Genomic DNA, 11,228 nt, shown 5'->3' with positions numbered 1-11,228 from the left:
GTAAGCCCAAGCTTAGTGGCTGATATAATTGAGGCTGATCAGGCTGGAAGTGTCATCTTCGTCCACGACTTTACCAAAGATGGCACAATTCATGAGAAGACACAGGAATGGGTGAACTCTATGCCGCCACCCGATAACGCTGCCCAGACTTTTCGATTCATATACCGAATCAGGTTAACTAAGAATGAAGCTCTAGCTATAATAGCGGCTATAAGAGCTATTCCAGAATTCTTATATAAGCTCCTATCTATCTCTTAGTTAAAGAGCTTAAAGGGCTGCCTATTTAGTTATCAGACCTTAATATTATAACTACAACTAGGGGGTTCTAGCTATAAGATTACTTATAGTTTAATAAAGATAAGGTACGATATTTAATTCGAAAACAAGTTAAAACGACTAGAAAAAGGCCTAAAGATGCTGGGAGTGGATATTAGCAGGGTTTAAGAATACCGCTGAGAACGTTAATACCACAGGCATGAAAGTGATAAAATTCTTAGATTTTCCAGGTGGATTGATTCTTCCAGATCCATTAGGGTATGTATCGGGAGACGCCTCTAAAAGGGCGCGAACAAAGCCTACCATTCCCGGTGTACATACACCCTTGCTCGATTCTCGTGGTGGCCCTAGGTATGGCCGGGATATGTCCGGCACAATGGATTGCGAAGCCGTGGAGAAGTGAAGCGCCCGTTGGGTATCCACTCAGCTGGCGTCTTCTCGGGCAATCTGGGTTGAGATGGTGTAGCGCCGTCATTCCACCCAACATCCTCCGAATCCTTCAAGCCCTGGATTTCCAGACTGGGTTCCCAACTCGCAGTTCAAAGCCTTGCTTGGCTGGCGCAAATGAAGGGCTGACCTCTCAGCTCTGCCTGTAGGGCGATCACATGTTGAGTCTCACCACTTGCAATCGACGTGGGCACCATTCATTTCCGGCTCTCAGGTGCAGTCTACCTCAGTACCTCGATGTGGATACGGTGTTGAAGTCCTAATGGTATGCTGGCTGAATGCCTGAGACGTTCGAGCTGTTGAACCCGAGCGGCAAGCAGCTGCAGCCGACTACTTACAGAAGCCTCACCTCACCGAGCGTGTGTTACACAACATACACGAGTGACATTACTAGCGATACGGCTGGGCGCGTATGCATCCTTCCAGAGGTGGGGTAAGAAGCGTCTCCGGACGCTCGCTGCACTTCCATCCCCTGCACTGCGTCCCTGTTTGCTCTCCCACCGTGTCCTCTCTCTCAAAGGCTTTTGACGCGAGATCCTCATCGCATGTTCACACGTCGAAATGGCTGCACGCAATGTTCTTGTAATAGGTACTGTCACAGCGGTCCATGCTTCTTGATTATCAACTGGTGTACTGACTTCCGGTTAGGTGCAAATAGAGGCTTGGGACTTGGGCTCTTGAAAGTTTTCAAGGAAAAAGGATACAACATCTTCGGCACCATTCGACCGGAAACGAGATCTGATCCCTCATTCAAAGATGTAAGTCAGCATTAGCCTCCGCGTCCCGACGAAACTAGCAGATCTGAATGGCAACAGCTCGAAGCAACCGGGGCTACGATCATCAACCTCGACTATCTGAAAGAAGATAGTATTGCTGATGCTGCAGAGACTTATGGCAGCGACAAAGCGCTCGATGTTCTGGTGAACTGTGGCGGCGTGGAAATGCACCCGGAAAAGTGGACGGACACAACCGCGGAATCGCTGATATACAAGTATCGTGTCATGACTGTGGTATGTTTTGTTATCACTCTTCTTGAAATGAAATCGTGTCTGTTATCTCCCGCGGCTTTCAAAGTCTCACATACTTGATGCAGGGACCTTTCCTCGCGAGCAAATACTTCCTACCCAGCCTACAAAGAAGCGAGTTTGCCAAGATCGTCAATATTACTTCAGAGTGGGCTTCCATCGCAGGTAAAGACAATGGCTTGAATTTCTTTTTTTTTTTTTGGCGAGGAGACTGATTAAGGCAAAGCAAACGATTGCGGAACACACATCAGTTACCGCGTGCCTAAGTCAGCACTCAACGCACTCAGTATCTCGGTTTCTCAAGAGCTCAAGACCGCAAAGGAGAATATTGCGGTGCTTTGCGTGGATCCCGGCGATGTTCCGACTAAATTAAGCAGATGGGAGGGATGGATCAATTTCGATGATTCTGTTCGTGGTATGTATGAGCAGATTGAGAAAGCCACTATCAACGACACTGGCCTGTTTGTCAACTGGCAAGGTCATAAGTGGCCTTATTGAGAGATGAGACCTTGAAAAGGCTGTATGTTCATGCTCCGCTTGGCTGCCGACGATTGCATCTGGGAATGTTGGGAGAGGCGGGTCATATGTAAAAGGGCTATGGTATCTAACTGGGGGACTTCGGTAGCTTAGAGCGGGCCACTCGAATCTGATACGCAAACATTGAGTGCACAGGTTGGTCTGTCATGATGTTTCAGTTTGACTACCTTGCTGGGCCTAAGAAAGTGTTGTTCCCCACGATTTCCCATACTACTCAATATCCGAAGAATGCAACCGAGGCGATGGCCAACCCTTCAATTCCAGCCTGCAGAGAGGGCTCAATCTCTGGCGCAAATCTTGGGTTGTGATTGAACGGCAAATCGGCCAAGGTACCATTCCTTTCGGCCTCGTCATACTCCTCACGTGGAGTCACACCGTAGTTCCAATAGACGTATGGGATCGGCTTCTCGCCTGGCGGATGTGCCAGAAGAACGAAATCATCTGCAGTAATGTCAAGGTCCATCTGGATGACCTTTTGCGGAGCCTCGTCGCCGTAGAAGATACGAAGTGCCGAAGTGAACTTGTCTGTCGCCTCGCTGTCGTTGTCAATTGGAGGGCAGCTGGCAGAGGTCACAATCCGGGGCTTTTTGGGAGAATTGGCAGCCTGACACTCCCCTTCGATGATGCGCTTCACCGCCTCGACGGCCCTTGTCTGTATATCCTTGTTGAACGACCGAACGTCGACTTTGAAGTCCGCGAACTCCGGTATGATACTGGCGTCCGTGCCGCCATGGAAATAGCCACTGGTGACTGCACACGGTTCCTTGAAATCAATCTCTCTAGCGACAACCATCTGAAGGCGTGAAATGATGGTGCTCGCCATCAAGATAGGGTCGATTCCCAGCTCAGGCGTTGATGAGTGTGTTCCCTTGCCGTAAACACGAACAGCCAATGAGTCGAGAAAGCCCAGTACGCGGCCGCGGCGAGTGCCGATGGTGCCCGCCCTCGTCGGGACGGCATGCTGACCAAGAACGATATCAGGCAGAGGTATTTTACCAAAAAGGTCGTCGTCAATCATGGCCCGGGCACCAAGCAGTCGCTCCTCATTTGGTTGAAAAACGCAGATCAGTGTGCCCGACCAAGAATCCCTCACTTTTTTCAGTAGTTCTGCAGCGCCCAATAAGCTGGCCATATGCATGTCATGACCACAGCCATGCATGACCCCCTTCACAATTCCATCAGTGTCCAGCTGCTTCGCTGTGCTGGCGTAAGGAAGCCCCGTGTCCTCCTCCATTGGCAAGGCATCCAGCTCTGAACGGAGCAATACTGTGCTCCCTTCCCCGTTGGTCAAGATACCCACAACTCCATGGCCACCTATGTTTCTTTCGACCTTATAGCCGAGAGACTCGAGATGCTCAGCGACAATAGCCGCAGTGCGTGACTCTTGGCCCGGTAGCTCAGGGTTTTCATGGAAATCTTTGTAGACTGATACGTATTGTTCCAATGACGGGAAGTGTTGTTTGAAGATATGACGCCATTTATCGAAGGAAAGAGAGAGCTCTGTGTTTTGAATCTGCATGGTGGGTTGAGCGAATTAGGGATAACACTGACTGATGAAGCCAGGACGACGGAGTGCTGACCAGTTGGGGGCTCCAGGATCGTTCCACCAACGGTAGATGCGGAGACCTGTAGTTGATCGTGGACTTTTATAACTGTTGCTGTTGGATCCTGTGGGACCAGTCACACCCTCGCCAAGGCCCCTGCCTGGCCGTCCTGACCAGTCACGGCATGCTGGGATTTGACTGGTCTGCCTTGGTTGCCTGAGGACCGGTCACCCAATTGAGACTGGTCACACCCCTCACGAAGGGACCCAGCTAGTGCCTGCTAACCAGTCATCGCTTTTCCCCTTAAGATTGGTTACTCATTGACCAGTACCGCATGCGTGACTAGTATCGAAGACTTTTCCCAATACCAGTCACTGCGCAATACGGCCGCCCGCCTGGATGCCGAATACCAGTATCGCATCGTATCGCCAGATGTTGTAGGTGCCTCAGGCATGGGTTTCATGGCAGACACAATCACGCATCTTGTTCCCCTTTCTAAGCACCCCAGGAAATCACGCCAACCTTGAGTGCAACTCCGGTGTAGCAGCACATTCCAAACTGGGCACAAGAGATTCAGGCAGCTTGTGACCGCTGGTTATGGTTGGCCGAAGGGATTCTGCAAGGCGAGATAGTCTTATCACGCATGAAGGCGCCCAGCTCGCCATTGCGGCGCTGCCCCCTCAGCCAGGGGCTACAGTACGCACGACTGCCTGATCACTGTCCGGCAGTTGGGAAAGATACGGCGAGGCTTGCCGACCAGGTACCGCTCGGGACCTACGAGGCTGCCATGCGGCGCGGCTGACATGGCCAATCACGAGACCGGCAGCGCGGACCACATCACAGGTATTAAAATACGTGTACCCGAAGGCTTGTTCGGGTAAGAAGTAAGTGTAGCGAGGAGGGTTTTTTAATATAAAGCTTTCTCTTCTAACTATTTATTAAAATAAATTTAAGTATTTATTTAAGTAAATTTAAGTATTTATTTGAGTAAATTTAAGTATTTATTTAAGTAAATTTAAGTATTTATTTAAGTAAATTTAAGTATTTATTTAAGTAAATTTAAGTATTTATTTAAGTAAATTTAAGTATTTATTTAAGTAAATTTAAGTATTTATTTAAATAAATTTAAGTATTTATTTAAGTAAATTTAAGTATTTATTAAAGTAAATTTAAGTATTTATTTAAGTAAATTTAAGTATTTATTTAAGTAAATTTAAGTATTTATTTAAGTAAATTTAAGTATTTATTTAAGTAAATTTAACTATTTATTTAAGTAAATTACTAGGGGGTTTCCCCCTAGAACCCCCTTAAACCCCTAAAACCCCTAAACCCTACATAGCCTACACTACCTATATTACATAGCCTTCTGTATATATCTCGGTACCTTTCGTTTTTTATTTAACTAATCCCCATACAAGCTTTAGATTCTAACCAATCTATACACGAGAAACATTTTACCAATTCACACAGTAATAGAGAAAGCTCCGCTTGTCGGTTTTTTTACGCTTCGTATAAAAAACCCTCCTCACTACGCTTAACAAGCAATAGTAGAAGAATTGCAATGTACACTAGTGGGGGACAATCTGTTTGTTCATTGTATCAATTTTTAGCGCGAGAAAAGCAACTTACCTAGGTACCCACAAAGAAAGAAGCGAGATCGAAATTCCGCTTTGTGTCCACTTACCTGGTGAATGAGATGGTAAAGTCAAAGAGAGCAAAGCCACCGCACGGCTCAAAAGTACAGCTCCGTATCTTCTTCCCTGCAAACTTGTCAGCATATTCGTCGAGCATCTTTTGAGCTCCAGCCAAGAAAGGTGTATTCTTCAAAAGCAGCTGGTATGCTTCATCCGTGTCCGAAGCCTTCACAGTGAGTTCTTTAGATTGGTCCACCTCATGCATTTCATACACGTGTTCCATACAGTCACGCAGATTTCTCTCGATGACTCCCTTGTAAACAATCTGCCTGAGGTCTTTGAGGTCGCGATGCTCTACCAGGGTCCAATAGGACACGATCTGATCTCGCAGTCGTAACTTCTTGTTCCTCGGGCGATTATCAAAGAAGGATGACATGTTGAACGCGCGCGGAACTTTTAGACTGTGGGGGTTGTTGGTGATAGAAAAGGTGTTGATGGGAATTTCGGGCCTGCGAGAATCAGGGTGAAAAATGTTGCAGTGTTTCTCCTCCTTGGAGTAGTTCACGCCTTCAAACCCTTTGGCATCGGGCTCAACAACATAGCCCCATGCCTCAAACCTCTCAATGAGCTTGGCCATTGTTGCTTCCCCTGGCGATGCTGACGAGATCTGATCGAGCTGCGACGTTGACCGCTCAGCGAATGCGGTTAGTGAAAATAATTAAACTTCGCTAAAACGTCTGTCGCGCAATCCCGGTGACCGAGGCTCGTTGAATCGCTTTACTCAGCAGGAATCCTCGACTCTGTCTTGCGAACCAAAACAACATCATGACTGTGAATTTGTGGTCTTATCTTTATATTTTCAAAATTTCTTTGCGACAGAGCCATGGCATTTGGACATGTTTCTGCTTTCACGGGTCTATTGTGCATGTTGACTGATAACACAAAGAGCCTGTTGCAATGAAACAATGTGCTGTTCTCGGCCGCGTTTGAGACAAGCAATACCCAAGGATATTTGACATGTTACAAAGCCTTTGTCTATATACTTACGTATATTGTTGTGCTTTATTCACCTTTGTCAATCAGTTCCAATCAAGCACAGGCGTATTAATTCGTTGTATGGCTGCCCCATCCCCCGAACGTCTCCAGTCTGAGATACTTGCCATGGTAATCTGGTGGCTTGCGGGGGCCAAAGTAGACATAGTTGGTCTCTATGCGATCATTCATAACAATCACTCTTTGCACGTTTACCCGTTGTAAAAAATACAGTATTACTTTAGTGTTGTTGCGAGGCTTCGGCTTCACTCGTCAGCATGAATGGGGTTTCGTTTAAGCGAGGGGCGTGAGGGCTTCGCTGGACAGGTAGCTGTTACATGATTTCGATTCGGTTTAGCTAAATCTGAAATGAGACCGGCAGAGAAAGTTCACCGACCAAGGAAGGTGGGCTCAAGTGCCGCAATGCCAGTTTTCAGAATGATATCAACCCTCTGCACAACTTGCCTAGTCTGATAACTAACTATAGAGAAACAAATGCCAACTCGGAAGACGCTGATTGCATCGAGGAGCTATCCACCCCGACTTGAACGTCTACCCATACATTTCAGCACGGGACTGTTCAACTGGCCTATCATGTCTCGGCAGTTCTCCTGCTGAATCAGTGAATAGCTCGGAATGAAGTCGAGCCTCTTGCTGGGGCTTTACGGATTGAAAGGGTTGCAGGCCTATCACTCTTTCCGGCCGGGGACTCTGGTCGAGATCGTTGCGAGCCGCAACCCTCTTTTTCCTCGCCAGCCAAAATATCCCAATTGCGATAAGAGCCACGCCAGCAACAGCTCCAATACTAATACCAGCGATAGCACCCCCAGAAATATTAGTTCCTTGGTCTGCACTTGTCGGTGTCGAGGTACTGCCGGTCGAAGTGGACGTGGCAGTGTTCCAATCCTCAGCCCGCCAATTGATTTGTATTCTGCAAGGCCATGGTAAGCTGTAGGTCTTTGAATATAGAGTTTGTGGGGGTTTCTTGAGGATTTTCAAATCAAGACGAATTTATCTATTGGCTAGCTGGACTTACAAGGGAGCCAATACTGATAACGAAGTGAGGACTGTGGAATAGTCCATTGACGAGTCATCGTAGATACTTGTGATATACGGCAATACTTGATTAACATCCTCCATGGAAGTGTCACAATACGCCAGCGCTATGGTCGTAGAGGCCGCCAACGACTGGCACAGCTGCGCCTGCCCATACGTGGTGCTGGCTGCAAGTGCATCGAAGTGGGAGCAAGTGTACCCGCCGCTGCGATGAACTCATATGGTCAGAACTCTCTCCCTATCGAGTTAAATGCAGTCTGGGACTCGAAGCTTCACCTTGGACAACATCCGACGGCCGTCTCGCCTTCAGTAAGCGGGAATTGTAATGACCAACTTGAGACATCCTCTCCATAAGTTGCACTACAAGCAGTCGTATACCCACCAGGACACATTGCTCCGGGCGAGTAGAAACCCCAGCCACCCAACAAAGTGATGCTCGTCGGGGCTGGAGGCGCATTGGCGGTCCGAGGCGGCCAGCAATCAGGGTTTTCTAACAAATAAGGGCCACTAGTATCACAAGTTTGTCCTTGCCATGCGGTGTACCACGGTAATACACTCCCAAAAACCTGGTTCGAGAAGCACGTCGTCGCGGGAGTCCACGATTCGGTGAGATGGCCAAGGATAGGACGCGTCGGCTGGGACATGTTGGTTCTGAAAGTACTACGAATAAAATCGTGAGATAGGGGAGAAAAGAAGACTTGGAAATACAATTTTGGGAACTGCTCCGAGGAGGTGTCGCTTTTTGATCAGTTCTGGCACGGAGACGAGCAGCTCGGGTTACACACTTGAACGCCATGCAGGCGCCAGCGAGTATGATTACTGCGGTACACGGGGGGTGAGCGAATGGACTTTCGCATGAGGTTTGACAGACTCGCAGGCATCCGAGATGTTTAGTTTGTTGTAACCATGGATCGAGGGAACACAAATTAAACGAGGGTTTCATTTGTGCAAGCATCGATCTCAAGAGGCATGACCTCGTGTCACCAGCCAGTCTACCTTATCAAGTTCTGAAAGAATTGCTGGAGTCATCTTAGAATGGCGTAGATACGAATTACCAATCGGCAAATCATCAAGTGCGCTGTCCCTGTCGCGTCTGAACTTGATCCCCTGCCAACTTGCATGGGCCTCCCAGGGCTTGCATGTCGTTCTGTCGCATAAACGGATTTTATGTAGCTCATTCTGTTACTCATTCTAGTCTCTGCTCCTCCCCAGGCACCCGAAGTCAGCCGTTATCATAGGTTGGATGGGATATCAAATGCTTATTCGCATTGCGAGAAGTGAATACTTCTCTGAAAATTGGACTTGAGCATCATTTTGGGACAGCGGTGGACGGCGCGACTATATCAAGACTGTGCCAGTTCAGAATTCAGATATACCACTATACTACAAAGACGAAAGCTATACTAATAAAACAAGCTAAAGGGTATAGGGAGAAAAAGCTCTGTTCGTGGGAGAGCATCCTCAGTTGGTCGCGGGAGGGGAATGGTGGTAGGTTGGTTTCATGTTGTCCTCTCTTTCAAGTTAACCTTCAATGGCTTTTGCTCCCAAAGCACGAAGACCTTCTGGTCAATCCATTGCTTGCTCTCTTCCAGGAGATCCAGATCATACTTCCAGAAAATTGTAGCTGCGATCCAGCGCATCTGAAGCAAAGCCATTCTGATTCACCAAATCGTTAGTGACTTGCAATACAGGACCAGTGTCAGAGAGGGTCGTGAGTTATGGACTTACGGCTTCCCGATACAGCTCTTGGGTCCAAGGAGGAACGGCTGGAACGCAGCTTGCTTGTCGTTGGCGAAGTCAGGATCCTCGTCCAACCACCGCTCTGGTCGGAACGCATGTGGATCGTGGAAGTTCTCAGCAGTTTGGGAGGCAGCACATGTAGGCACGACAACACAGCTGCCCTCTGGGACAAATCCACCACAGATTGTGGCGCCACCCTTGGGAATCAACCGTGGCAGCGGCGTAGGGAGCGGGCTGTGCAGTCTCTGTGCCTCCTTGATGCACGCATCAACCCACTTCAGCTGCGGCAGCCGCGAAGTGTCCGCCAACTCGGCCTCAGTGGCGTATGCGGTCCGTACCTCGTTCACCAATCGTGCATGTGCCTCGGGGTGCTGCAGCAGGAAGAATACCAGGGCCGCCAAGCTAGTAGTGCTCGTCTCACTGGCAGCAAGCCACAGGTGACTCGCGTTGAGGAAGAGCTCCTGGTCGTTCAGCGTCTCCTTTCCCTGCCTGCTGTACTTGATCATATCCTCTCGGGCCTCAACGCCCTTTTCGAGCCGGCGTGTGACACGTTCGTTGGTGACGCCCTGGTGCTTCTGCAAAACCGGCTGGATCAGGTACTGGACGACGTTGTCCCAGAGGAAGCGAAACCAACGCAGCTGCTGGAGGCCGGCGACCACCTGTCCGATCTCGGTGAGGTTGAGCACGCCAGCCACGAAGCTGTGGGCCTTGCCGTCTCGTGTCATGTTGAAAGGCTCGCCGAACAGGAAGTCGCTCGCCGTGTCGACTGTGACGAACAACAGCAGGTCTTGCATGTTCGCGGGGTTCTTGGCTTTCGCGTGCTCGTCGAGACGGTCCATAAGCATGTCGATGTATGTCTTTATCATGGGCGTGAGGCGCTGCATGGCGCCATCTGTAAAAGCGCGGAGCAAGATGCGGCGGTGACGTTCGTGCTGGTTGCCGTTCGAGGTGAAGATGGACTGCTCGTTGCTGGTTACGGCCTGGTACAGTGCCGGGTGCTTGTCGAATGCATGGCGAAGGCCGGCAGGAGCATGAACGTCGCGCTGTGCCTGCGCGTCGGCATAGCTGATGTGGTCAGGCCCAAAACGGACCACGGGACCATACTGACGGTGTAGATCGACTAGATAGGTGTTCCATCCACCGCGAATCATGGCATAGACGAAGGGGAGCGGTGATGCTGCCGCGAACCACGGCCCTGGAAGATGCCGCAGGGGGCTGAGGAAGAGGTTGTAGAGACATGTGGTGACAAAGTACACTGCAATTATTGCGCCAAATGCGGTGAAAACTGCCTTTGGATCAGACATGATGCGTCCACTCACGGACGACACCATTGGGGTGCCCTCAAGGTACTTGTCCATCTTGCTAAACTCTCGATGTGTATGGTTGTTGAGCTGCCCAAACCTTGTCAAGATTTCAGTCACAATGAAGGAATCAACGCCTATATCAGCTCCCTAAACATATTCGGATGCATGGTTATGAATTCAGGAAATCGGCTGGGTGGATGTTGTCATGACCGGAATCACTGATTTCAGGGGCATCTATCGGTATGCTTTGGCGGAGAAGACGCCGCGGGCAAGTGCTCGGTGCTCAGGAACACCGTCATGGCCTCTCAGCCGGGGAAACGCTCCGCACTCAGGTATCCGGAACCTTATTTTTGAACTATATTTTGGTGGAGTCGGTTCGTCCGGGTACAAGTCGTCGAGTCTGGTTTTCGGATCATGCGCGAATCAAAAGTCGTCTTGGCTAGGTGCGGCCTAGAGGCACTGCAGGTAGGGCTGGAATAACGCCCTGCGTGGCTTGGCAGAGTGGATCCGAGGCGGACTGGCATGACTTATTATCGGCGCTCAACGAAGACAACTTGTCCGAAGTTGTTGTCGTATAAGATACAGGATGTCACAGAAGGTTCATTATAGATATCGTTTTGAAAAGTTAGTTTT

The 11,228-nt window shown here is 49.2% G+C and overlaps 4 protein-coding genes across 4 annotated transcripts; 1 reads left to right on the top strand and 3 right to left on the bottom strand.

The window, feature by feature from the left end:
- Positions 1-1,210: 1,210 nt before the first annotated feature.
- Positions 1,211-3,889, top strand: KVR01_013335 (uncharacterized protein). The gene is made up of 5 exons (XM_044784388.1): positions 1,211-1,312; positions 1,372-1,481; positions 1,539-1,733; positions 1,817-1,913; positions 1,975-3,889. The coding sequence occupies exons 1-5, from the start codon at positions 1,285-1,287 to the stop codon at positions 2,244-2,246; spliced, it is 702 nt and encodes a 233-aa protein (XP_044637597.1). The 5' UTR covers positions 1,211-1,284; the 3' UTR covers positions 2,247-3,889.
- Positions 2,500-3,804, bottom strand: KVR01_013425 (uncharacterized protein; the record flags this gene model as incomplete). The annotated part of the gene is made up of 1 exon (XM_044790247.1): positions 2,500-3,804. One exon carries the CDS (start codon positions 3,802-3,804, stop codon positions 2,500-2,502), a length of 1,305 nt encoding a protein of 434 aa, XP_044637687.1.
- Positions 3,890-5,509: 1,620 nt separating the features above from the next.
- Positions 5,510-6,100, bottom strand: KVR01_013349 (uncharacterized protein; the record flags this gene model as incomplete). Its single annotated transcript, XM_044794978.1, has 1 exon — positions 5,510-6,100. The coding sequence occupies one exon, from the start codon at positions 6,098-6,100 to the stop codon at positions 5,510-5,512; it is 591 nt and encodes a 196-aa protein (XP_044637611.1).
- A 2,950-nt stretch (positions 6,101-9,050) lies between these two features.
- Positions 9,051-10,649, bottom strand: KVR01_013407 (uncharacterized protein; the record flags this gene model as incomplete). Its single annotated transcript, XM_044790150.1, has 2 exons — positions 9,051-9,207; positions 9,280-10,649. The coding sequence occupies 2 exons, from the start codon at positions 10,647-10,649 to the stop codon at positions 9,051-9,053; spliced, it is 1,527 nt and encodes a 508-aa protein (XP_044637669.1).
- Between the last annotated feature and the right edge of the window lie 579 nt (positions 10,650-11,228).

Source organism: Diaporthe batatas (assembly GCF_019321695.1).
Source record: "Diaporthe batatas strain CRI 302-4 chromosome Unknown Contig00026, whole genome shotgun sequence".
NCBI lineage: Eukaryota > Fungi > Ascomycota > Sordariomycetes > Diaporthales > Diaporthaceae > Diaporthe > Diaporthe batatas.
Note: the sequence above shows the minus strand (reverse complement) of the source record. Positions and strands in the feature narration are given on the sequence as shown.